The sequence below is a fragment of the Mus caroli genome, chromosome 9, assembly GCF_900094665.2.
Source record: "Mus caroli chromosome 9, CAROLI_EIJ_v1.1, whole genome shotgun sequence".
Classification (NCBI taxonomy): Eukaryota; Metazoa; Chordata; class Mammalia; order Rodentia; family Muridae; genus Mus; species Mus caroli.
In genome coordinates this window covers 51,290,014-51,313,025 of record NC_034578.1, presented here as the reverse complement: position 1 = coordinate 51,313,025, position 23,012 = coordinate 51,290,014, and the positions used below count along the sequence as shown (strand labels likewise).

The window sequence follows — 23,012 nt, the reverse complement described above, 5'->3', positions numbered from 1 at the left end:
TATTCTGTTTTCTGAGATACGGTCTCACGTACTACAGGTTGGCCTTAATCAGCTAAGGATAACCCTGAACTTCTGATCTTCCTGCCTCTGTCTCGAGGGCTGGGATTACAAGAGACCACACTCAATGTAGCTAATCTCAGTTTTGGCAGCCCATGATGGACTTGCCTCCCAGGGGAGCCACCAGGAGCCTTTGACTCAGGTTTCATGCAGTCTAGCTGCCCCAAGAATAGACAGTAAGGACAACCCCATTGCTAGTAGCCTTCCTTGTGGGCCACTGATAGGTCCCAGGATTGCCAGGACTCCTGAACTTCTGTGTGTCTGGAGGGTTTTTTTCTAGTGGTCACCTTGATGGGGCGGCTGAAGATAGCCAGTCGTTTAGGAGGGTGTTGGTTAGCCTCCTCTGCCCCGCCTGCATTATTAAATTTCGTGAAGGCCTCACTTAGCAGAGTGGATGTAGGGAGTGATCTAGTTACGTTCCTTAATGTCTTGAACCAGCTGAGTAGTGTAACCTGTTGTTACCAGAGCCCATTCCTCTGCTGAGGTAGAGTTTGCATTCGTCTGTTTCCTTTTTTAAAAAGTTATTTTATGATTTGAGTGTTTGACTGCGTGTATGTCGGCTTTTTGAGGATGGACCTGAGTTGGGTAATCCCGCAGGCTCAGTAACACACCTATTCTCAGTCTAGGATCAGAGGCTGGAGGACTGTGCCTGTTCTACCACACTAATCCTTGGGATTTTCAGGCCCACAATTGCCAGCACCGACCCGGGGTGCCAGTCAGAGTGCTGGTTGGAACGGGAGGCGCACTCAGTGTACAGGAGTCAGGCGGCCCTATGAGGCCACCGCTTGGCCATCTCAGTGTGCTGCAGCAGCATAGACAGAGCAGGCCTCTGTCCCCAGGGAGAAGTCACCTCCCGGGCCCCGCCTCCTTCCACCAGGCTGCGCCTCCGCCCCAATCCGGCCTCCGCCCCGGCCTTAGGCCCGCCCCGCCCCCGGCCCCGCCTTTGCCTCCCAGCCCCTGCACCCCTCCCACTGAACTGCGGGACCCAGCGGAGCGGGCCAGGCTAGGCTGGCGACGCTGCCCGCTCCCGGGCTGGCAAGGGCCGCGGGCGCCGGGCTCGGGGCTCCAGACGCCGCCGATGGGAAGCAGCACTCGAAAGGGCGAGAGACGACGCCGCGGCCACCCATACCATCGCGGTCACCATGGGGAACAAGCAGACCATCTTCACTGAAGAGCAGCTGGACAACTACCAGGTGAAGCCGGCGCGCCGCGGCCCCTGTAGTCCTCCTTTTTGTCCTTTTCCCAGGCCTCGCAAAAGCGGACTCACCGAGGTTCAAACCCTGCCGCTACCTTCAGCGCGCAGCGTCGCCTTAGGTGGATGACTTCCCCTTGACGAGCCTCAGTTTCCCAGGCCCGGGAATGTTAGCGCATTCCAGTTAGAGTATTCTGTCAGATGCGCCTCACCCACTCCGTCTTCTCTTCCTTATTGACTTTCTTCCTGCCCTCCCAAGCTACACCCCAGTCATTCCTTCTAGCCCACTGGGCATGACCCCATCCCAGAAAGGACTTGGTGTAGGGGGAGGACAAGAGGCCCCAAATGCAGGTTACAGGTTGGAGTGTGTTGTTTATATAACTACGTACCCACATCTCTTAACCTATTTTGTGATCCTACTAGCCCTTTCACCCCGGATTCTTCCAAGTTCAGAGCTAGCTGTCCATATCAGTGATCTCTCAGCCCCCAGCCATGTGAAAACTTTTCTGTAGGTATGCGAGGGAACCTTATCTCCGGGCTGGCCCAGAGTCTTGCTCAGTTGCTTTAGCTCACCATGTAATGTCTCCCGACTTTCAGGGAACAGCTGTGGAGTCTTCTTTCTATCGTCTAAACAGATAGGTTAGGAGTGTTATGTCACATGTATTCCTACCTTAGACGTGTGCAACTTTCGTGAATATTCAGTTAGCGTGGAGCAGTTACCTCCAGAGTGACCCAAGTGATAGGATATGTATTGAGAAGAGCCCTAGTGGACAGGGGAGGTCAATAGCTCTTGCTTTGACTAGAAGGTTCAGAAACAGTGCAGAGCTTGCATGAAGACTTGGGAAGTCAGGATTTTTTTTCTGCCAGAAAGTTCTGGAAGGAGGCGTTTTAAGTGGAGGTAGATGCAGGCAAAATAGCCCAAACCCAGGAGAGAAGAGTGGTCTGGGGAGAGTGGGGAGCCTGCACCCCATTCAGACCAGCCTGGCATTGGGTCAGACCCAGTCCAGTGTTGAGTTCTGATCCTTTGCCAGGGCCCAGCTAGACCTGCCAGGGGAAGGAGAGCCATGAAACACGAGAGCCCCACATCTCCTTTCCTCCAGCTCTTTAGCATGCCCAACCGGAGCCGAGTGGGGGCCCCAGGGTTATATTCCCTTTTCCAAGTAACTCTGGGCTTCCTGGAACTTCACAGTCTGGTGGTCTTCCCTCCCTGAGGCCAGATGCCCCTGCAAGATGCCCAAAGTTTCTGCTACTGCCCTGGCCACGTATGTGCATGGCACCCTCCTCCCTCATCCTCTCACGTGCCTACGCAGGGCTTGCTGCCCCCCCCCCCCGCCCGGCCATCCCAACGCTTTGCTTCAGCCCATGCCTTCAGTTAAGAACAAGCCCCACGTATGACTCAGCCTTCTTTGCATCTCACCTTGAGATTCCCTCATCCATCTCAAGATTGTGACCCTGGCCAGCCCTCCAAACCCTCCTGGGGACAGAGGTCTAACCGGAACTTCCTGGTCCTGTGGTCTTCTCTTTTGTCCCTCTTCTCTTCATTCTCTCCTTCCATCCCCCACTTCCTCTTCCCTCCTTCCTTCATCCTTCTATCAAGAGACAGCATATGCCTCACTAGAGTTGGAATGTCTGTGTACTAGCCAGGCCCCTATAGGAAGCCCTAAGAAGCCATCCATCAGGCCTGAATAAGTGAACAGACATAAACAGTTTTCTAACACAGGTACAGACGACTTCTCTCCAGGTCATTCTGATATCTTGGGAAGCAGAACAGGGCTCATCCTAGCCTGGCCTGGGTTCAGCTGGTCTCCAGTTTCCTTCCTTCCTTCCTTCCTTCCTTCCTTCCTTCCTTCCTTCCTTCCTTCATCCCTTTGATTCTTTCTTTCTTTCTTTCTTTCTTTCTTTCTTTCTTTCTTTCTTTCTTTCTTTCTTTCAAATTAGATTTATTCATTGTATGCATGAGTATTTTCATGTATGCATGTGACCCTGTGTGTGACTGTTGCCCATGGAGGCCAGAAGAGGGCACTGGGTCCCTGGGACTTGAGTTAGATGGTTGTAAACCATTCTGGGTATTAGGAATTGAACCCAGATGTTGTGTTAGGGCAACAACTGCTCTTAACCATTGAGCCATCTCTCCAGCCCCCAGCTTCATTTCTCACTTCAAGCCCCAGGCACCCCGCAGGGCTTCCAGTCAAGCTGGTGCTGTTGTCTCAGCTTCTCAACAGCAGGCTGCCTAGGCCTCACATCTCCAGGAAGGGTTCCTTGACCTCACCCTGGGAGTACACAGTGTGCCCACGACACGTATCCCTCTCCAGGTTTTCCTTTGGCCACTGAATGGTTCCTACCCATCAATGCTGCTGTCTGTACTCCTGTCTTCCTGTGAAGTGTTTTCTAAGCACAGAAGAGGCTTGTGAGGAAAAGGGAAGGAAGGGAGGGAGGGAGGGAGGGAGGGAGGGAGGGACGGAAGAAGGAAGGAAGGAAGGAAGGAAGGAAGGAAGGAAGGAAGGAAGCAAGGAAGCAAGGAAGCAAGGAAGCAAGGAAGCAAGGAAGACATGTCTATCATACAGTTCAAGGAGGGCAAAGAACTCCATATAGGGATTCTGAAGTCCTGGGTTCAAGTTGTTGGGCAGTTGATGCTATGGGAGTTAACAAGTTGAGGCTCTCTTCCGGGCCCAGGTTCCACTTCTGTGGTGGGAATTCTTTCTAATCCAGCTAGGCTTATGTCACAAGACTGTCATGGGGATCGACTCAGGCCATTCTGGAGCCTGACCTCCAGCCATTCAGTGATTGGTAAGGCCATTCCCAGGCTGGGTTGGCAGAGCCAGAGAGGAGTCCCATCTCCTTTACACAGCACAGATAGTTGACTTGGCTCTTGACCACTGCTATAGGCAGGCCAAGTAGATAAGAAACAGAGGCCAGACAGAGCTCTTGAGTTGAGATGGAAGGGAAGGGATTGGAAGGGCTGGAGAGGAGGGGGAATTGGTGGCACATACGTTGGAGGCAGAATTAAATTTTGGAAATTACCTCCAGGCTTTTACTAGTAACCAGAAGATCCCAGCCTGACCTGTTTAGTGCTTCCATAATCCTGACCCCAATTCTTCCAGTCTTGCCCCCCCCCGACACAATTATCACTTCTGTAAAACAGGGAAATAACACCAGGGTGGTGCCAAAGATGAAGTGAAATTGGCAATTTAGAGTCCCTCGTGCAGGGTGCATAGTAATTGTGTACTGGCTGTGAGGTGGTTCTCAGCCTGGGCTGTGTTTTAGAATCCCTGAGTGATGGGGTGAAGTTCAATCCCTGGGGAATTGAACCTAAAGCTTTGTATATGCTAGACACTCTATTACCAGCGATACATATCTCCATGCCTAGTCTTCTGTTCACTCATAACATTTTTAGACAGTTTCTCACTCAGTAGTCAAGGCAGGTCTTGAACTTGTGACCCTCCCTCCTTAGATTTCTAAGTAGTTGGGATTACAGGCCTATTTAGAAGGGTTGAGTGCCTCTTAAGGCCACTGATACCTGGAGGACACAGGGATGTCACATTTCATTGGTCTGAGGGGTGGCAATGTCCAGGTATTTTAAACTGCTCCTCAGGTGGCACTGCCCTGGAGATGTTCTCATGCTAGTAGGAATCGGCACACAATGTGTGTGGGGGTGAGGTGGGGGGTGGGGGGCGGTGGTGCTTTTAAAAATACAACTTCCTACCCAGAGTTTTAGAGTCTACATTTATACCATGCTCCCAGGAGGTTGCTGCTATGGCTTAGGCACCGTTCCTTAAAGAACAGTGTCCAGAAGGTGAGTCTAGCTGTGCTAAGGTGGCCAGGATATGTGGGAAAACTACTTTTGCTAGTAGCACTCTGGTGGGGTATGTATAGTTCGAAGGAACTCTGGGTGTATGTAGGAGGAACACAGAGACTGGAGCCCGGACTCCCTCTCCTCTCTTCCAGTTCTGCGATAGTGCTTCCAGGTTAGTTAGCAGAGTCCTGGCCATTTCTACTTGGTTCCTTCAGATGGCAGAGCTAACCCTCTAGATAGGGAGAGTGTCCCTAGGAAGCTTTGTCAGGCTGCCTTTGCTGCCTGCTCTTGGTCTCTGAGACCAGCTGAGGAACCAGCCCATATGCCCTCAGCCTACCTGACTCTTAGCCCTGTCAGACAAGGAGTTTTCTGTCTGTGTTGGGCCGGGATGGGGTTGCTGCTTCTCATCTTGAGCTTTTTTTTCCTGACTGCTGTAGAGGAGACATTGCCAAAAGCCAAGTAGAGCCCTTCAGGAGAAGCCCCTGGGTTTCTGAGATGGGCACAGCTGCATGGAGTTCTTCATCTGTCTCCTGATAGACAGCAAGTAGCTTGGAAAAACAGACTTGCTAGGCTTCATGGGAACCTGGAAATTGCACCCATTTCCTCTTTGCCTACACAGAGGCAGCAAGGAAAACCCTAGCTATTGTGTACATACTGTGAGCATCCTCTTTGGCCAGCCTCAGTGTGCAATCCTGCCAGCCTGGTGTCTAAGCAGCTCCAGGTCTCCGTCTCCCAGAGCCAGCCTGGCTGTTGGTGCACCCTGGGCCGTGTCCACACGCCCCCTCATCAGAGCAGTGCTGCTTAGCATAAGGCCACAGGAGGCCCTGTGGGCTCTGGGTCTGCAGAGTCTGAGGTTTGTTTGCTTCCTTCATGCTACAATAGTGGGCAGAGGCAGAAGAGCTGAACAGCAGGAGACAAATGGGAAAGCCCTGCATTGGTGGACATTTTAAGTCTGGGTGGGCTGCTTTCACTTCCTCTCTCCTCCATCTGACAGAGTAACCATTGTCTAAGACTCTAGGCCTTGAACAGATGGACCTCAGCCAGCCAGAAGGTCCTTACCGAGTCTAGATGCTACCTGTCCACTTCCCTTTTCTGGGGTCTGCCCCCATACTGCAGGCCCTCCATCTTGCTCCTGCCTCCTTAGTGTGATATCCCTTGTCCTTGCAGCCTGAGACCACAGATCATATGCTTGGAACTGTAAGTTCCCAAACTCGGGACTGCTGCCCACAGAGACTCAGGACATCCACTTTATACTGCCTACCCACACGACACGGGGCTCTCAGTGCCTCTGGTGGTGGGCCGAGGCACCCTGTTGATTCTCTCTACAGTGGTCTCGAGAATTGTCTATTAGCTACCCCCTGTCCTCCCACAATGTATCCCGCTGGCCTTCAAACCACTGTGGCCAACTTATGTTCCTCTTTGCTGAGTACCCCCAAGAGTGCCACCCAGCCCCACCCCACCTATGCATCACTGTCCTGGGCCCAGTAGTCGGGGGCCATGGATCAAAAGTTTCCGGAAGCATCTTCTGGGCCTAGAATTGGCCTCCCCTCTGGGGAGGAATGGGAGGGACAGTAGGTTCTTTGCTGTTTTGGGTCTGGGGCTTTTGGGTGGGGCCCCATAGCTGTAAGGGTTCTAAGAGAACACCATTTCTGTATTCTCTCCACAGGACTGCACTTTCTTCAATAAGAAGGACATCCTCAAGTAAGTATGGCTTCTTGTCTATCTCTCTGGGGGCTAGGACTGTGGTCAGAATGGGATCTTTTGGGACCTGCTACTCTAGGGACCCCATCTTTTAAGCTAGGGGCTCTAATAATCCTCTAGCTTCAGTGTCTGTCACTCTTGGGATGTCCAAAAGCCAAAGGCATGCCCACCACGCCTGAGCTGTTTACAAAGGGTCTCCAGAACATCCCGTCTCTTTGTGACCTAAGGCGGAGGTCTTGAACAGGAGGCATTGCAGTGTTGCCAGTCTCTGACCAGTGAGCAGCTATTACAGGATGCTAGGAAACCTGCAGCCATCGCTGGCCCCCTCTACCTAAGCTATCCGGTGTCACTAAAAGCCAGCAAAGTCTCAGGATCAGTTTCCCTGGAGATCGATGCTCGGGCTGGGGCTACAGCCTGGTGCAGCCTCCCCAGAGAGTTGTGCTGGTGGTTGTTTTTTCACTCTCCTGACCACTCTGTATGGACAGTGCTCCTCTTCCAGCCTACCATTCTACCTTGTCACTGGGGTGGACACAGGCTACCTCATTTTCACCTCTAAGGGGGTCAGAGACTGGGTCTCAGGCCTGAGCTTCCTCCCATATCCACAGCCCTGGAGCTCTATGGCCTCAGTGAGGTTTGACCCTCTGGAGCCTCCCTTTCTGGGGTTCTGGTTCCACTCTCAAGAGGCAGTAGTTATAGCACTACTACTATATTATAGTATAGTATACTATAGTTCAGTATAGTTAATGTAGTGATAGTTCCTGACCACTGGAACTATCCTGAATGTGTCCTCAGTGAGGATTTTTCAGTGCTGACTCTAACCTTCCAGAGCTCTTGGGACAAGCCCTCTTTCAGTAGGAATTCCATAGGAATCCTTTATTGAGGTGGGCTTTCAACCCTCTGAGCCCTAGTTTGTACATGCTGATTCTGGGCTGCTTGTGCTCTGAGGCTCATGATGTTTCTATTCTGATCCAGTTCCTTACCACCCCAGCACTTACAACACTCTTAAAGCCAGTCAAAGCTCTGTAGATTCATACACTCAGTAACCAGCTCCCATCTGGGGAAGAAGTCAGATGTCTCTTCCCATGCCTGGCACCTGGCCGTGGTGCCTGTTGGCCACCAGGGATGAGGGATGGGAGGACTGGACACAGGAGGATGTTCCAGGCTGGCAAAATGCAGAGACAAAGGCACAGTCTTGTGTCTCCTTTTCACCCCCTACCCCACACTGCCATGTACCAATCTCTATTGAGATCAGCACGGTTACCCTTAGGAAACAATGGCTCAAGACAAGGCCAAGAGTTGGGGTGGTGTGACAGACCTTTGAAGGGTGTCTCTGGAAAATGAAGGGCACTTAGGTAAAGGTCCCCGGGTCTCAACAGCCTTGACCTTTTATTTCCACACTAGAGAAAAAACAAGCATCAGGTCTCCTCAGGGGTGAAGGAACTTCCCAGCTATCTGGGTACCCTGCCTGAGCAGATTCCTGCCTTGTTTCTGGGTGTCACTCCCAGCAGAGACCCACGTCACTGACCCCTGCATCCCTGTCAGGCCAGCCCCTCTCCACTGCTCACATCTCAATGAGGTGCAGAGATGGTAAGGAGCAAAGACGACCCAGCAATGTCTAGCAGGCCAGTGGTAGAACCAGCGTGGCCAGGCCCTGCCTCCGTTGGTCTGCCCCCCTCCTACCCTACCTGCCAGCTGCTTGTCTCCTTGGTAAGCTGCACCCTGAGTACTGACCAGATGGCAGGGAGGAAACTTGATCTGGAGCTTCTTCTGTCAGTGTGATCACAGATAACCAGGATCCCCTGCTCAACTACTCCCCCTACCTACAAGCCCTGTAGATCCTAGTACTCTCTAGGTACAGATCTTCCATCCCAGCGTGGAGGTGGGTGGGCAGCCCACCCACCTGTTATGGTTTGCCTACGTTCAGCCCAGGGAGTGGTACTATTAGGAGGTGTGTCACTGTGGGTGTGGGCTATAAGACCCTCATCCTAGCTGCCTGGAAGTCAGTCTTCCACTAGCATCAGATGAAGATATAGAAGTCTCAGCTCCTCTTACCCCATGCCTGCCTAGATGCTGCCATGTTCCCACCTTGATGATATAGACTGAGCCTCTGAACCTGCAAGGCAGCCCCAATTAAATGTTATCCTTATAAGAGTAGCCTTAGTCACAGTGTCTGCTCACAGCAGTAAAAACCTAACTAAGACACCGCCCATCCGCATACCTCGTTCAGCTTCCATGCTTCCTGTGGGTAAGAGATTCACCCTTCAGCTCACTTGTCCTCAGTGACACTTGGTTCTTGAGCAAGTGGACAGGAATCCTGTCCCCTCCAGCCAAAACAAGCGTGCCCACTTGACAGCCTGAGGAATTTGCTAAGTGATTATTATTTATTTTCTTAACCTTTAAAAGAACGTATGTAATCTATTTTAATTACTTTTTATTTATTTTTGTTGTACACGAGATGTCTGAAACTTAAACTGCCCGCAGGGCTAACCTGCACCATGAGTAAAGGAAGTGGGCCAATCCCTGGATCATTGCTGCAGAAATAACTGCTCCCAGCCCCAGCAAGATCACCAAACAAATGCACCGTGTAAAGGTCTTTCTGTGTGTAAATGTTGGCAAATAGATTTGAAAATTTAATTTAATTCCTTCTTCTCTAAAAATGTAATATATTTAAAAAAAACATGCGAGAGCCAGGCACTGCTGTGGTCTGTTTATGACTTTTCAGAGGAAACCATCTTTCTCCTAATGATTCCAAATGCTGCGTATCACAGGCTACATCTCACTCATACTTGGGTTCAACTCGTCTCAGTCTGGTGCCAGTGTCTTTTCTGTCTGTCTGTCTGTCTGTCTGTCTGTCTGTCTGTGTTTTCTTAAGGTGGTGGGGCACGCGGGAGGCAGGTGGTTAAGACAAGATCTTGCTAGAGAGTTGGCTGTTTTCAAACCTTTGCAGTACCTGTTTCAGTCTTTGGACTCTGGCTTTGTTCCCCCCCCTTCCCTCTCCTTGTCAGTCTCCCCCCCCACATCTCTCTTTGTCTATTTATTATTTATCGATTTTCTGTTTGGGGGTTTTGGAGTTGGGCTTTGTTGGCTTTTGGTTCATTAGTTGGTGTTTTGTTTTTGAGACGGGGTCACCCCCTTTTTAGCTCAGGCTGGCTCTGAACTTGGATTCCTCCTCCTTAGTGGTCGGAAGGGCTCTGTGAACTTCCAAAACCATCCATGGGGTTCCACATCTGTTTTCATGCAGCTAGAGTGGCACGATCGTCATTTCTGGTTCTCAGGGTTATGACAGGACACATATGCATACATCTTTTTTATTTGACTCAGTGGAAAGAAGTGACAGAGATGTAGGTTTTTCCTTCTTTCCTTCTTTCCTTCTTTCCTTCTTTCCTTCTTTCCTTCTTTCCTTCTTTCCTTCTTTCCTTCCTTCCTTTCTTCCTTCCTTCCTTCCTTCCTTCCTTCCTTCCTTCCTTCCTTCCTCCCTCCCTCCCTCCCTCCCTCCCCATAGGTTCTGGGGATTGAACTCAGGCCCTTCCCTGACTTTGCTGACTGAGCCTCAGCCCACCAGAGAGTTTTATGAACACTGTCCTAGTTTCTGACTGGAAATTATTCTCTGCAGTTACTCATATTTACCCAAGGTCACCCCACTAGCTAGAGAGTGGTTTAGGCGCATTTCTAACCTCAGCCTGGCTTGAAGCTCCTACTGCAGCAACCCCACCACTTTGGGGGCACATGCCAATGTCGAGAGGCATGCAGTGTCACCCCTAGCACAGGGGGAGAGGAGTAGATGTTCAGGTCTAGGAAATGTAATTAGAAACACAATGGATCTGTTAAAGGTGAATGAATTAGTGAGTGTGGCATTCTGAGCCTGGGGAGGCTTCAGGCTGCCCAAGGAAGAGGCTAGCAAGGCCTGCCTATGTGGTGAGACCCCGTCAACCTCTGCCTCCTCCAAAAAGCACATCAGTTGCAAAATATAAATTCTGTTGCAAGGACTTTTATAAAAAAAGGGGGGGGGCAATATTCCTCAATGCAGAAAATAACAGAAACTCAGAGTCCTCTTGCCTAGAATCCAGTTTTTATTTGGCCACGCTGGTGTCTTCTGACCCTCTCTCACACAAAGAATGGGGTTTGGGGGTTTCTCCTTTCTGCTCTATCCCTTGTGACCTTAGGTCCTTTGATGGAGATGTGTTCCTGGAGAGGAACAAAATCAGGTCAGGGTGAGGGGAGAGGAGGAGGAGGGAAGAGAGGATGAGAGAGGCAGAGAAAGAGGATGGTGGGTGACAGTTGCCCAGCAGGGGGACAGGGAGGAAGTATGGGGGTGGGGAGGTGCTGGTACATGTCTGTGTTTAGGAAGCAAGGAGGGCCTGGGAGGTTGGGTCATCAGCACAGGGATTTGCCAGAACCTGCTTCCCCTCCAGGCTATGCCCATCATGGACAGAGCAGATACCTCCTATTGGCCCCTCACTAGATCCTGGATAAGGACCTAGACGGGGTAGCAACTGGGTCACTGGGGCTCAGGGTTGGCAACCTCTAGTGCCTTTCCTCTGATTCTCTCAAAGGCTTCATGCACGGTTCTATGAGCTGGCTCCCAACCTCGTCCCGATGGACTACAGGAAGAGTCCCATCGTCCATGTACCCATGAGCCTCATCATTCAGATGCCGGAGCTCCGGGTAGGTGAGAAGCTGCTGCTGGTGGTTTGGAGCACAGGGAATCCATGTCCAGGCAGGGAGTTAGAGGCCCAGATCCAGATTGCAACCTGGCTCTAGCCATTGTGAATGTGTTGCCCTGAACAGACCACTGAAGCTCTCTGTGCCCCAGTTTCCCAATATACATGTTGCATAAATGAGTGTGGAAGGGTGTGGAGCTTGGTAGGTGTCCTGTGGATTTGTAGCTGCCCACTGCCCAGCCAGTGGCTTATAAACACCTGCCTATCCCTATGTGGAATAGCCTGGGCTGTACTCAGCAAGCCTTGGTCTGTTCTTTTAGATAATTTTTCTTTCTTTTCTCTGTCTGGTCATGAGTTCTTAGTCATCTCTAATGACACATCTCAGACTTGAACTTCCTGGGAGTCTTTTTAGAATGTTCATTTGGATTTGGGCATGGTATGGGTCCTCAGGCCACTTACTCATGGAAACTTTCTTGAGTTCTTCAGCATGGCATATAGAAAGGTTACTCCCACAGTAAGAAAGCATTGGGCACAATTCCATGTTGCAGTGGGACTTGGCAGGCCTGGCATGTACGGCTTACAGCAGGATAAGAGAGCTACATGGCATCGCCTTGGGCCTGCATCTCAACTCTGTCCTTAGAGATGCCAAGCATAAATGCAGTTTAGCCCTAGAAATCACTGCCTGTCTTCAAGAGAGAATGTGAGGCCCTGCAGGGTCCTTGTCTTCAGGTCCCTGGGGATGATTCAGGCTGAGCAGCTGTGATGGAAGGAGTGTGGGTCCTGGACACTTTGGCATCACCAGAAGGAACAGAGGCAGATGCTGGGAATGAGAACTAACAGGCTGTGTGGCTGGAGGCATCAGAACTACCTCTTGCTGCTTGTGTTGGTCCAATTACCTGACATCTTGGGGCCTCACTTCCATTCCCCACTTGTCTGGCCTGAATTAGGCTGGACTTAAGGCTTCCTGAAGCAGTTGTCTTCTTTTGCTGGGGACACAGCCCAGTAGGTACAGGGAGGAGCCTCTGAATGTGCCTCTGAAAAATGAGATAGTTGGTGTGCAGGCTCTTCTCGGCTTGCTGTGCTCATGTATGCATCCTGTGTAGCATGAGAACATGCTTGCTGAACCAGGTCCCAGATCAACGCCTTACACATCTAACCTGGCAACTCCTCCAATAACCGTTAAGTAGCTGTGGTCCTTGTCTCTCTGGAGGCCACACATGCAGGCTGTCATAGGCTGCCCTCAGACTGGCCTGAGCCCCCTGCCTTACCTACCCCAAGTGATGGCTGCGCTTTTCTTCAGGAGAATCCCTTCAAGGAGAGGATTGTGGAGGCTTTCTCCGAGGATGGCGAGGGGAACCTCACCTTCAATGACTTTGTGGACATGTTCTCTGTGCTCTGCGAGTCAGCGCCTCGGGAGCTCAAGGCAAACTATGCCTTCAAGATCTATGGTAAGGAAGGGCTGGCAGCAAGACAGAACTGCATTGCTGGAAGGAACATCTTGTGAGCCATTACACCATCCAGTTATTGCTGAGCACACTAAGGCTTGACGGAATGCCTGCCTCGAGGGCACAAGTCATGCCTGAGACACATCTTCAGAGAGAAGGGGAGACTCACCCACTCTGGGGGGAATAATAAAGTGAGGAATATGGTGTCAGGGGCTAGAGGACCAGGGGAGATTAGTCCCCTGGGACAATAGGACAAGCACCCCAACAGAGTGCGCAGCAAGGCTTGCCAATATAAGGAAGGTTTAGGATGTGGTGGGAGGGGTCTGTGAGAGTATAGACACCTAGGCTGTGAGGAGTTTGGGCCCAGTGCTCAGGACCAGGACACTACAGGTTTCAGACAGGGAAGGGCAGTTGTGTTCTAGGAAGGTCACTGGGAAACTTCCATATGTGACCTAGAAAAGTCAGGCTAAACCTAGGGGCCAGACTTCTTGAGACATGATGATGAGCCAGGAAGAGAAGGAAATCCTGAAGAGTCCTCCTTACAGGCCAGAGATAGGGTCATCCCATTTCTCCAGCCTGCTGACTCACTGGCCACTAGAGGGCGCTGGGCACGCCCAATTTTCCATAGCTACATGGAGACTTTGTTCCCGGTGTCTTGAACGTTTACTAGACCATATGGAAAGACTACAAGCCTTCCCGCACCTTTGAGAAGTTGGTGGATATTAAAGCAGTGGGCCCATCAAGGGCTGTCTGTTAATTTTTGTGCTACCATGTTTATTTCAAAGGACTTTGGTTTAGATACACAGTGCAACACATAGTGCTTGCATATGAGAAAGCAGACCCTGCCTATCCACCCTCCATAAATGTAGCTTCGAAAATTTCACCCATTATCCTTCAGCCTAGGACCCCAGAGTGCTGTCCCTGGGAAAAGCTGGCTGTCTTCCTACTAGAAGAAAATGCAGAGCACAGGGAGATCTCAGCTTTTTACTGTTAAATTGACCTAGGACTCTATCTAGCCCACTAGGCAGATAGCAGCAGGCTTTTCATGGAACCTTCTGCAGGCCCTTCAGAAGCAGAGACAAATCCCACCTCATGTCCACTGTGGAGGCCCTCACAGGCAGGGGCAGAGGTGGGCAGCTCAGGTTACACTGAAGATCTTGTGCTCTAAGTCTGACCATGGCCACGGTTGTGACCTCTGGGAGGTCCTTGTCCTCTCCAGCCCAGCTTTTTTTTTTTTTGCCTGCAGAGTTCAGGCATGGTTTACGCAAACAAGCAAGAGTGGCTCTGGTCTTCATCAATACCATTTATGCCAGCCTGGTGGGCACTTAGAGGGACAGTCTGTCTAGAAAATGATGCTTGAAGAGACTTGAAGGCCAAGTGGGTATTTGTCGGGAAGGCATCAGAGGCATGGGAAACCAAGAGCACAGAGTAGGCAGCTTCGCTGGGAGAGTAGGAGAGGCAGTAGAGCTAACCACGCTGAGCCTGCACATGGCCCAGCCCACAGGGCCACTGTGTCATGTTCTGGGGATAGTGGGAGTGCCTTTTGCACAGGAGACCCAACAGTGCCCCTATTCTGTGCACAAAATGTTGGCCTCTCTCTAGGGTGATCCTGTATCTCTTGATTTATATATATATATTTTAACTGACAGGCTAAGTTGTACATGATTACCACATACAACATGCATATGCATTAATTAGTTATGTGTGTATGTGGAGGCCTACCAGGGGTGACGAGGTGCCATTGAGAAAATGTGGGTTTTAGAGTTAAATAGACCTAGTCAGAATTTTAGCTCCACCTCCAATTGGATCTCCAACTTGGACTTGGACACTGGCCTTTCTGGGTTCTGTCTTCCTTGCCTCTAGGAGTCCAATGTGGGGTGAGGCCAGGAAGACTCTGGCTTGAGTGGGAAGCTCTCAGGGGGTTTGTATTTGGAACTGCTTGGGTTGTGGCTGTATACACCTTCATTGTGGGGGTTTGTGGGTCCCTCAAATGTTAATTTGTTACCCGTGTTTAAGATAATTACCTTGTGTGTGAGCTTGTTGGTTCCCTTTAGTGGGGACATGGATCCCAGTGTTCTCTGAGTTCATAGAGATACTTTGGGGAGTCCAGAGGCTGGTAGAGAGTTCAGTGTGGTAGGCTGGGTGGAAGGAGTCATACCGGACAGGACACCTCTCTCCTCGAAGGCCCTTGGAGGGGCTCAGCCCTCTTCTGACCATCTCCTTCCATCCCTCCTAACCTCACAGACTTCAACACTGACAATTTCATCTGTAAAGAAGACTTAGAGATGACGCTGGCCCGACTCACCAAGTCTGAGTTGGAAGAGGATGAGGTAGTGCTTGTGTGTGACAAAGTCATTGAAGAGGCTGACCTGGATGGTGACGGCAAGCTGGGCTTTGCTGACTTTGAGGACATGATCGCCAAGGCCCCTGATTTTCTCAGGTGCTGTTACCCCAGGAGCTGGGCTTGGGTGGGAAAGGCCAGAACATTGGGATCACAGCTGACTGCCTGGTCTCATGGGATCTCCATAGGCAATGATATAAACAGGCCTGAAGTACCTGGTCGAGCCCTGGCTTCCCAGATACATGACTGGTTCTTATATGATTATTCCCATCATGAGAGGGATCAAGATCACCCATGGTGCACAGGAAGGATCAAGCCTTGGGGGAGGGGTAGTCTAGACTCCTCTAGCTGAAAACTGGATAGCTGCTCCTTTCTAGCCTCCTGTGGTTATCTCTGTGCAGCTTTCCTTAAGGAGATGACCAGGGTTAGATGAGCTTTCCCTACTGAGCCTTCTGCTCCACCCACAGTCTCTCATCCTCTCTGCGCTTTTTCTCTCTACAGCACCTTCCACATTCGAATCTGAAGACACTGCCAAGGCCGTGGGGGCCTAGAGCTGCATCCTCTGGCCTGCTGTCTGTGCAGGTACGGTTTCCAAGTGCTCCAGGGAAGGAGCTGTGGCCTCTGGGGTTCTCACCCATGGACATTTCCTATGGCCCTTTCAGCAAAAAATATAAAATAAAATAAAATAAAATAAAAATTTAACTGCAACAGGGTTGTGAAGAGCAGGACCCTTCCCTGGGCCCCCAGTGGCCTACCCTCAAGACCTGCAGTTCCCCTGTGAGCCTTCTCACGCACCCCCGGCCCAGTCCTTTTCTCACCTAGGAGGGGAAGGTGGAAAAAACCCATCGGGAGGGGTGAGGGTGGGTTATCTGTGTGCTGGGCAGACAACCCAGTCACCCGGGGATGAATGCGAAAATCAACCAAACAAAGAAAACAAAAAACAAAACCTGGGGCTTTAACAAGCTATGCAATCTTTTACCAAAGTCAAGGCTGGGCTGTACCCACCTCCGCCCCCGTACTTTCCCAATGTGAAGCTGTATAAGCAGTTCAGTCCAAAGGGCTCTGCCCCTGTGTCTTGAACACTACCCCACCCCCCTCCCTGATGACATGGTATCACTTATGTGTGCTGACCTCAGATTTGTGAACTCCTAGAAATAAAACACTTTTTGTGTCCTGCACTCTCCGTGTCTGTCAGCATTAGGAGTGTTCGATGGCACTCTTTCAGGCTGTTCCTGACACCCTAGTGAAGCATTGCCCTCCATGTCAGATGCTAACGTTGGCTTGAGGATGTTGGGTGAGGATTGTTTCCATTTCCTTAAAAATAAATTTGTCTACCTACAGAGAGAGCTCACCATTGTTAGGCTCAGGGTTTTCCTGCTAGTCTTAAACTTTCCACCACCCCAAGTAGACAGGGACTTGTAGAGTTCAGAGGGAAAGTGTGTTAACCAAATATCCACCAAGGAGTGGATTTCCCCACAGTGTGCACTGAGCCAGTTCTGCCCAGGGCCTGGGTGGAGCCAGGTGGGGAGGGGACTGTGGTCTTGGTTCCTGCCTCCTGCTTGTAGAGACAGGGTAGAGAGAAGATACCAGGCCAGTTTCTTGCCCAATGGATTTGGGGACACATGGATGAAGGGGGACAGTACCAAATAGGAACAATCCCTGGAAGAGCCAACTTGGCCAAGGGAACAGCTGGAGCAAGAATGTCCTACTCCCAAACTGGTGACTGTTGTCCTACTCCCAACTCCTAAAAGTCTCTAGAGGTGACATCGCCAGGTTCATGGTGGGTTGCATGGGAGGAATCTGAGCTGCTCCAAAGGTCAGGACTGGCTGGAGACAGAGGGCAGGTAGGGGTGACCTGCTCACATAAGCATGGCATCAGATGTCCGCTGATTGGCTCCAGATGCTGCTCAGCTGTACATTCCGAGCTTAAGCCCCACTTATTGAAGGGATCTCTGTGCAGACCCTCACTAGCTATGTCTTCAAATAGGTGTCTGTAGCACAAACTAGGAATTTGCATACTGATGCTAGGATAAAGATGGAGAAGTGGGGCAGGAAGGGCTGGGGGCGGTTCCTAGGAGCCCAGCCTGCTGCTGGGTTAGGACCATGGCTTCTGAAGTTGGACCTTGGCTGCTGTATCCCAAGCTCCTGGGTTTAATCCTTCTGGGGCAGGTGTGGAGGATGTGGCTCCTGGCGTCTCCCCTATCTCCTGGCAAGGTCATGAGGAAGGGAACTGGTTTTGTTCTCAGAAGTAATAGCATGATGTCGTTTAGACAGCCTGGAAAATGTCTGTCTTGGCAAGGGACCTGCCACATACTTGTTAAGTATCTGAGGTATGAGTCTTGGTCAGTCAGCCCAGGCCTCTCCACGTTCATCCACCTCTTCCTTTAGATAGTCCCCCCTCTTGCCAGCCTTATTCCTCCATTGTGTGGATGGACATCCTGGGGTTGCAGGCTGCTACAAAGTCTCTCCTGTGCCTTCCCAGATAGGTACCTAGGCTGCATCCTGGAGCCACGTTCCATAGCAGATGGTTGGGTCACACCTTCAAGTAAGCTGAGAGTATCCAGTAATCCCCGGTGCAGTGTGGACACCACCAAACCCTCTGAGTGCCAGGCCTTTCCTCAGAATTTGTGCTTCTTGTCTGTGAAGAAGAGCCTCCGGAACTTGTCAGGCTGGGAGGAGGGAAAAGATGTTGGGGCCTGGGCTCTCCAGCAGAGAGGAAAACCAGAGACCCAGACTCAGCAGTTCTTAGCTTGGGCTTGGGGTGTCGGCCCAAACTAGGGGAAAAATCCCAGAATACAATGCCAGCATGGCTCCCACATGCCTCTCTTGGGGCCCAAACTCTACTTTCAATCTTGCACTTTAAAATGAGGATTCGCCTTTGACTGGCTAGGGATGGGTAGTGGGGAAGGAGGTAGAAAATATGGCAGAGCATCATCTCCCCTCCTGAGTATGTGCTGATCCCCCTAATACCTCCTACTCATCTGGGACCTTGCTATGTCCTGGTGGCAAAGGATGGAGAGGAAGACGGATTACATGCAGGATCACCAGGGTTAGAGGAAGACCTGAGAACATCTGGGGGAGGTGCAGGCATGGCTTCTGAGGTCGGTAACAGACTATCCACTGCCTAAATCTTAGAGGATTGACACCTCAGAAAATGATCTGGGTGGGGGAAGGGAGAACAAGACAGGGAGGACACAGCCCTGTCCTGAGGGAAGAGCTGGTTTGAAGCTCATGGTGTCCTTGTTCAAGCCTGGAGAGGGAGGTCTCAGGTTTCCCCAGACTTGAGGCTGTGTCCACAGGAAGGAGCCTTTCCACTCCTATTGCATGTAAGTATAGGCAGCTGAGGGATAGGGAGGGGGTTGTGGGCTCATTTGCCACCTTGGGGACCCAGGACTAGCCCCATGCCAGCCATCTCCCTCTGGTGTTTCCTTCCACCCCATGGTCTCCTCTTCTCTATCATGAATCCTCAGAAATAGTCACCCTGAGAGCCAAGAACCACTTCTCACAGTGTCTTGTCAAGAGGGCATGTGGTGCATTGTTCCGTGGGCAACTGCCCTGAGCACAACCAAATGGTCAGCCTATCGTACAGACAAGGAGGAGAGTCTGGGTGGGGTTGCCAGGTAAAAATGTAGGCTGCCCAGTTAAATCTGAATTCTAGGAAAATAAGAAAACATTGTGATTTTGTTTTGTTTTGTTTTTTTTAACTTTAAAAAATGATTTATTTATTTCACATGTTTTGCCTGCATGTGTGGCTCTTATGTCTGGGTGAGGGTGTTGGATCCCCTGGAACTGGAGTTACAGATAGTTGTGAGCTGCCATGTGGGTGGTAGGAAGTGAGTCAGGTCTTCTGGAAGAGTAGCCAGTGCTCTTAACTGCTGAGCCATCTCTCTAGCCCCCATCACGATGTTTGAGATGTATGAAAACCACTGGTTTATATACAATTAAAAATCTAACTAGATGCCTTGTGTTTTATCTTGCTAAATTTGGTAGCTACAGTCATCAGGGAAAGTGTCTCTACCAAAGCCAAAAGCTAGAGAGTTGTTTATTTATCACTAGGGCTAAGGGCCTCCTTTCCAGCTTCCAGTGGTTCTGACAGCCTGTCAGTGGGCTGCAAGAAAGGCAGGGAGTGCCCTGCTGTAGAGGAAGCTCTTAGGTGACTTCACACTAAAATCTAGCAGTTGCTATTCCCACCCTTAAATCACTGGTGTCTCTGTGTGTATGTGTGTGTGTGTGTGTGGGGGGGGATCCTGGGTACTTTTGAGCACTGGCAGTAAGCTGCTCGTTCCTGAGGCCCACACACAGATTCTCTCTATATAGTCCTGGCTATTCTAGAGTTCACTATATAAGCCAGGCTGGCCTCAGACTCACAGAAACCCTCCTGGTTCTGCTACCCTAGTGCTAGGATTAAAGTTGTGTACCATCACCCACCCCCTCAGGGAACTCACCTTGTGCACTCGTCCAGTGTCCTTGTTCTTGGCGGCTGGGATCTGCTCATAGGTGTTCCCTGGCTCTGGGAGCTTCGCTGAAATCTTCTCATAGCCATAGTCCATCGGCCCTGATTGTTGGCTGTATGTGGGACTAACTCCAGGGTATGAGAGCTTGGCAGTGCCATGCCAGCAGGTTGGAATCTGCTCGTAAGGACTGCCTCTTTGGTCTGGTCTGTCCCTGGCCTCTTGTTGTAGGCCTGGTGTCTCAACAAGGTGGTAGGTATCTGTAGAGCTTGCTTCAGAGGAGGACTGAGCCTCATGGCTCATCTTCAGAAACCCCTGCCTCCAAGTAGTAGCCCGTGATCCCAGGGTCTCAGAACTGGGGGGCAGGGAAAATCCCAAGGAAGTATAAGGCATTGTAGAACCTTGGTCTGGCTTCATCCCAGATGGGGCAGGTCCTAGGCTATTGGGCTTGTTCTGATCTTCATCTGAGAGTTTCCCTGAGGGCTCCCTGCCTGGGGAACAAGCCAAGCTGCCAGCAGAAGCTGGCCTGAGCGTGCCCCACACCTCTGTGCCCAGGCCTAGCTGTGCCCGGTTTATTTTCCTTAGGTCTGTGTAGATGACATCACTGGAGCCTGCAGAAGACTCATCCAGAAGAGAGGGACTCCTCCGGGGGATGGGGGGCACTCTAGTGGGTACCTGGGAGAGAGGGACAGAAAATGTCATAAAAAGCACCCATTGCTACCATGACCTCAGACCCTCTAAGTTGTCTTTATAAATTGAGCTTCCCTCTTTTGTCTCAGAGTGCCTATCATATTCAAGGGTTTGTTTACAGCCATCAGGTTTCCTGGTTCTGCTTTGCCTTGACAACGAAGGCCTTGGGCCACCAGTTCAACAGCCAGCCCAAACTCATTCTGCCTGGTCCTCCTGTCTCCAGAATGGCTCACTGGTTCCCCCAGGGCTCCGTGAGTCACCCACTCACTGCTATGTACCCCTTCAGAGTGGCTCACCCCCAAGCCCATCACTCATGGAACCTTTCAACAAATATTTACTGATACCAACTATGTGACAGGTAGTCTAAGCCCCGAGACCAGCTTGAGCTTACATTCTAACCTGGAAACAAGAACCATGGGACTGTGCTACGCATACAGGGATTTGATGTAGTATATGATGTATGAATGTGTCATAAGGAATGTCCTGTCGGGTCATGCTCAGTGCTGTAGAGTGCAAAGCAGGTAACAGAGAAGAGAAAGTAACAGGCAGGAAAGGTGACATGTTCTGTAGGTCAGGTGGCAAAGGTAACATGTTATGTAGGTCAGGAGGGAAAGGTGACATATTCTGTAGGTCAAGTGGCAAAGATGACATGTTCCGTGGGTCAGGTGGCCTTTTTGAGGCGTGACAAAAATGCAGTGTGCGTATGAGCAACTCTCTGGTAAGAAGAGCAGCCAGGCAGAGTGAGTAGACAGCAAGTTAAAAGCCTTGTGGGTTTAATCTGTAAGGCCAATGGGACCACAGTGAGCATTGGGGGGAGGTTCAGGAGACAGGAGAGGCTCTTGTAGACCCTGAAGAATTTAGGTTCTTTTCTGAGTGTAAGAAGTCCTTGGCATGCCGTGGTCTATGTCTAAAGACATTCTCTGAGCCTATCCCATCATAAAGACACCACATTTTACAGTTTGCTAAATGGTGTTCAGTACCTCACAACGTTCTCATTGAGCCCTCGCAGGTACCTCAGGAATGGTAAATAGACACAGAGAGAGTACATGACTCCCATAACACCTCACACTGAGAAAACGGAACTGTCTAGTGTAGGCTTGCTCACCAGGGCAGGCCACAGCGTTGGTGGATCACTGCAGGCTGACTCTAGGTTGGGCTTCTTACACCATGGGCCTGATGTTCACCCACAATGTCTGAGGATACTGCTCAGGTGACTTCTAAGGACCTGACTCTAGTATAACCCCCCACATCCCAGCCTAGCAGCTATCAGCCTGTGTAGCTCTGCAGTGCAAAGGGAAGACTCCTCCTTACCTCTGCACTCACTTCATCCGAGACAGACCGGGAACTCATGTCTAGGGCTTTCTTGTGCAGGAAAGAGACCTGGGGCTTTGCGGGAAGGCGGGGACTGGTGGCCTTGTCAGGGAGCATGCTGGGAAATTCTGTGGCTGGAATTTCCAGGCCTAGATTAGTGTGCTGGAGGCCTGTGTTGATGGCATCGTACAGATCATTTTCCTCTAGCTGGAGGCAGTGAAGATAGAACAGGCTTATGGTCATACACTGGCAGCCATCAGCTAGCAGCCTGCTTGGGGCTGCCGAGAAGAGATGGATGCATCCCACCAGGTTTCTGACCTTTGGGTAAGATTCTTTTTTGATTGAGGGCTACGGTGCCTCTCTTTTCCATTGATAGCATGTGCCTGTGTGATTGTTACCCCAAGAATGGACACCCCATCCTCCCACCCCCACTCTCACAGGGAAGAGTGCCTACCCGTGGGCAAGCAGCAGCAAGGGTCTCCCCAAAAGGCTCGAGCTGCACCTCCTGGTAATGGCGTAGGAGTTCATCCAGGGTGCTGTGGCTGAGGGTGTCTCCTGAGACAAGGTAACGTCGATTTCGCAGCTGGTTGATGACAAAATGGCGGCAGCGATCACTGCCCCTGTAACACAGTGTGCACGTGGGCTGGGTTGAGCTGCTGGCTATGAGCAGGCCAGCTTTGCCCCTGAGTATCAGAGAATCATCTGTCCAGTACAGATTTATCCGACCAAGGGCTGCCTTCCCCACGTGCATCTATGATGTTCCTCAAGGAGCTGGGGGTGGGGCACTTCAGGCATCTGGGGCTCTAGGAACAACTTGATCTTGTTCTTCGGAAGCACAGGGCTAGGACTAGCGTGATTTAGACCCTCATCAAGCTCAAAACTTAAAAGGTTCTCCAAGTCTTGCTCATCTATTTACTAATGTAATAATTTATGTTTTTTGGTTTTTGTGGTATTGGGGATCAAACTGAGGCCCCACCCACATGCTGAGTAAGTGCTATAACACTGAGCCATGCCCCCAGCCCTATCTACTTATCTATTTTAGCTTTATCCTTTAATTATTTACTCATTTATTTTTCAGAGAAGATCTCACATTATAACCCAGGCTGGCCTTGAATGCAAGTGAATTCTGCTGACTCAGCCTCTCCGGTGCTGGGACTATAGGTGTGAGCTACCAGGCTTGGCTAATATACTATTCAGAAGATCAAAATAAAAGATAAACAAAACAAAACCATAAACACACACACACACACATACACAAAACAATGAGGAAGAAAATAACAAAGTTTCCAATAAAGATAAGGCCAACCCTGTACCTTTACCACACAGCCTCACCAATCCCCATCCTCTGGAACAGCAGAACCCTCCCCCAG

At 50.8% G+C, this 23,012-nt stretch overlaps 2 protein-coding genes across 2 annotated transcripts in view; one reads left to right on the top strand and one right to left on the bottom strand.

Annotated features, from left to right (window-relative positions):
- Positions 1 to 1,020: 1,020 nt before the first annotated feature.
- Cib2 (calcium and integrin binding family member 2) lies at positions 1,021 to 16,368 on the top strand. The gene is made up of 6 exons (XM_021172391.2): positions 1,021 to 1,250; positions 6,709 to 6,743; positions 11,297 to 11,408; positions 12,705 to 12,852; positions 15,094 to 15,289; positions 15,692 to 16,368. The coding sequence occupies exons 1-6, from the start codon at positions 1,200 to 1,202 to the stop codon at positions 15,711 to 15,713; spliced, it is 564 nt and encodes a 187-aa protein (XP_021028050.1). The 5' UTR covers positions 1,021 to 1,199; the 3' UTR covers positions 15,714 to 16,368.
- Positions 16,140 to 23,012, bottom strand: part of Sh2d7 (SH2 domain containing 7) — a 10,952-nt gene continuing 4,079 nt past the window's right edge. The window contains exons 3-6 of the mRNA XM_021172389.2: positions 22,097 to 22,262; positions 21,643 to 21,849; positions 19,636 to 20,316; positions 16,140 to 17,859 (exon numbers count right to left, since the gene is read on the bottom strand). Coding sequence (XP_021028048.1) covers positions 17,809 to 17,859; positions 19,636 to 20,316; positions 21,643 to 21,849; positions 22,097 to 22,262 — 1,105 coding nt within the window. The 3' untranslated portion in view covers positions 16,140 to 17,808. The remainder of the gene's footprint in view (positions 17,860 to 19,635; positions 20,317 to 21,642; positions 21,850 to 22,096; positions 22,263 to 23,012) is intronic.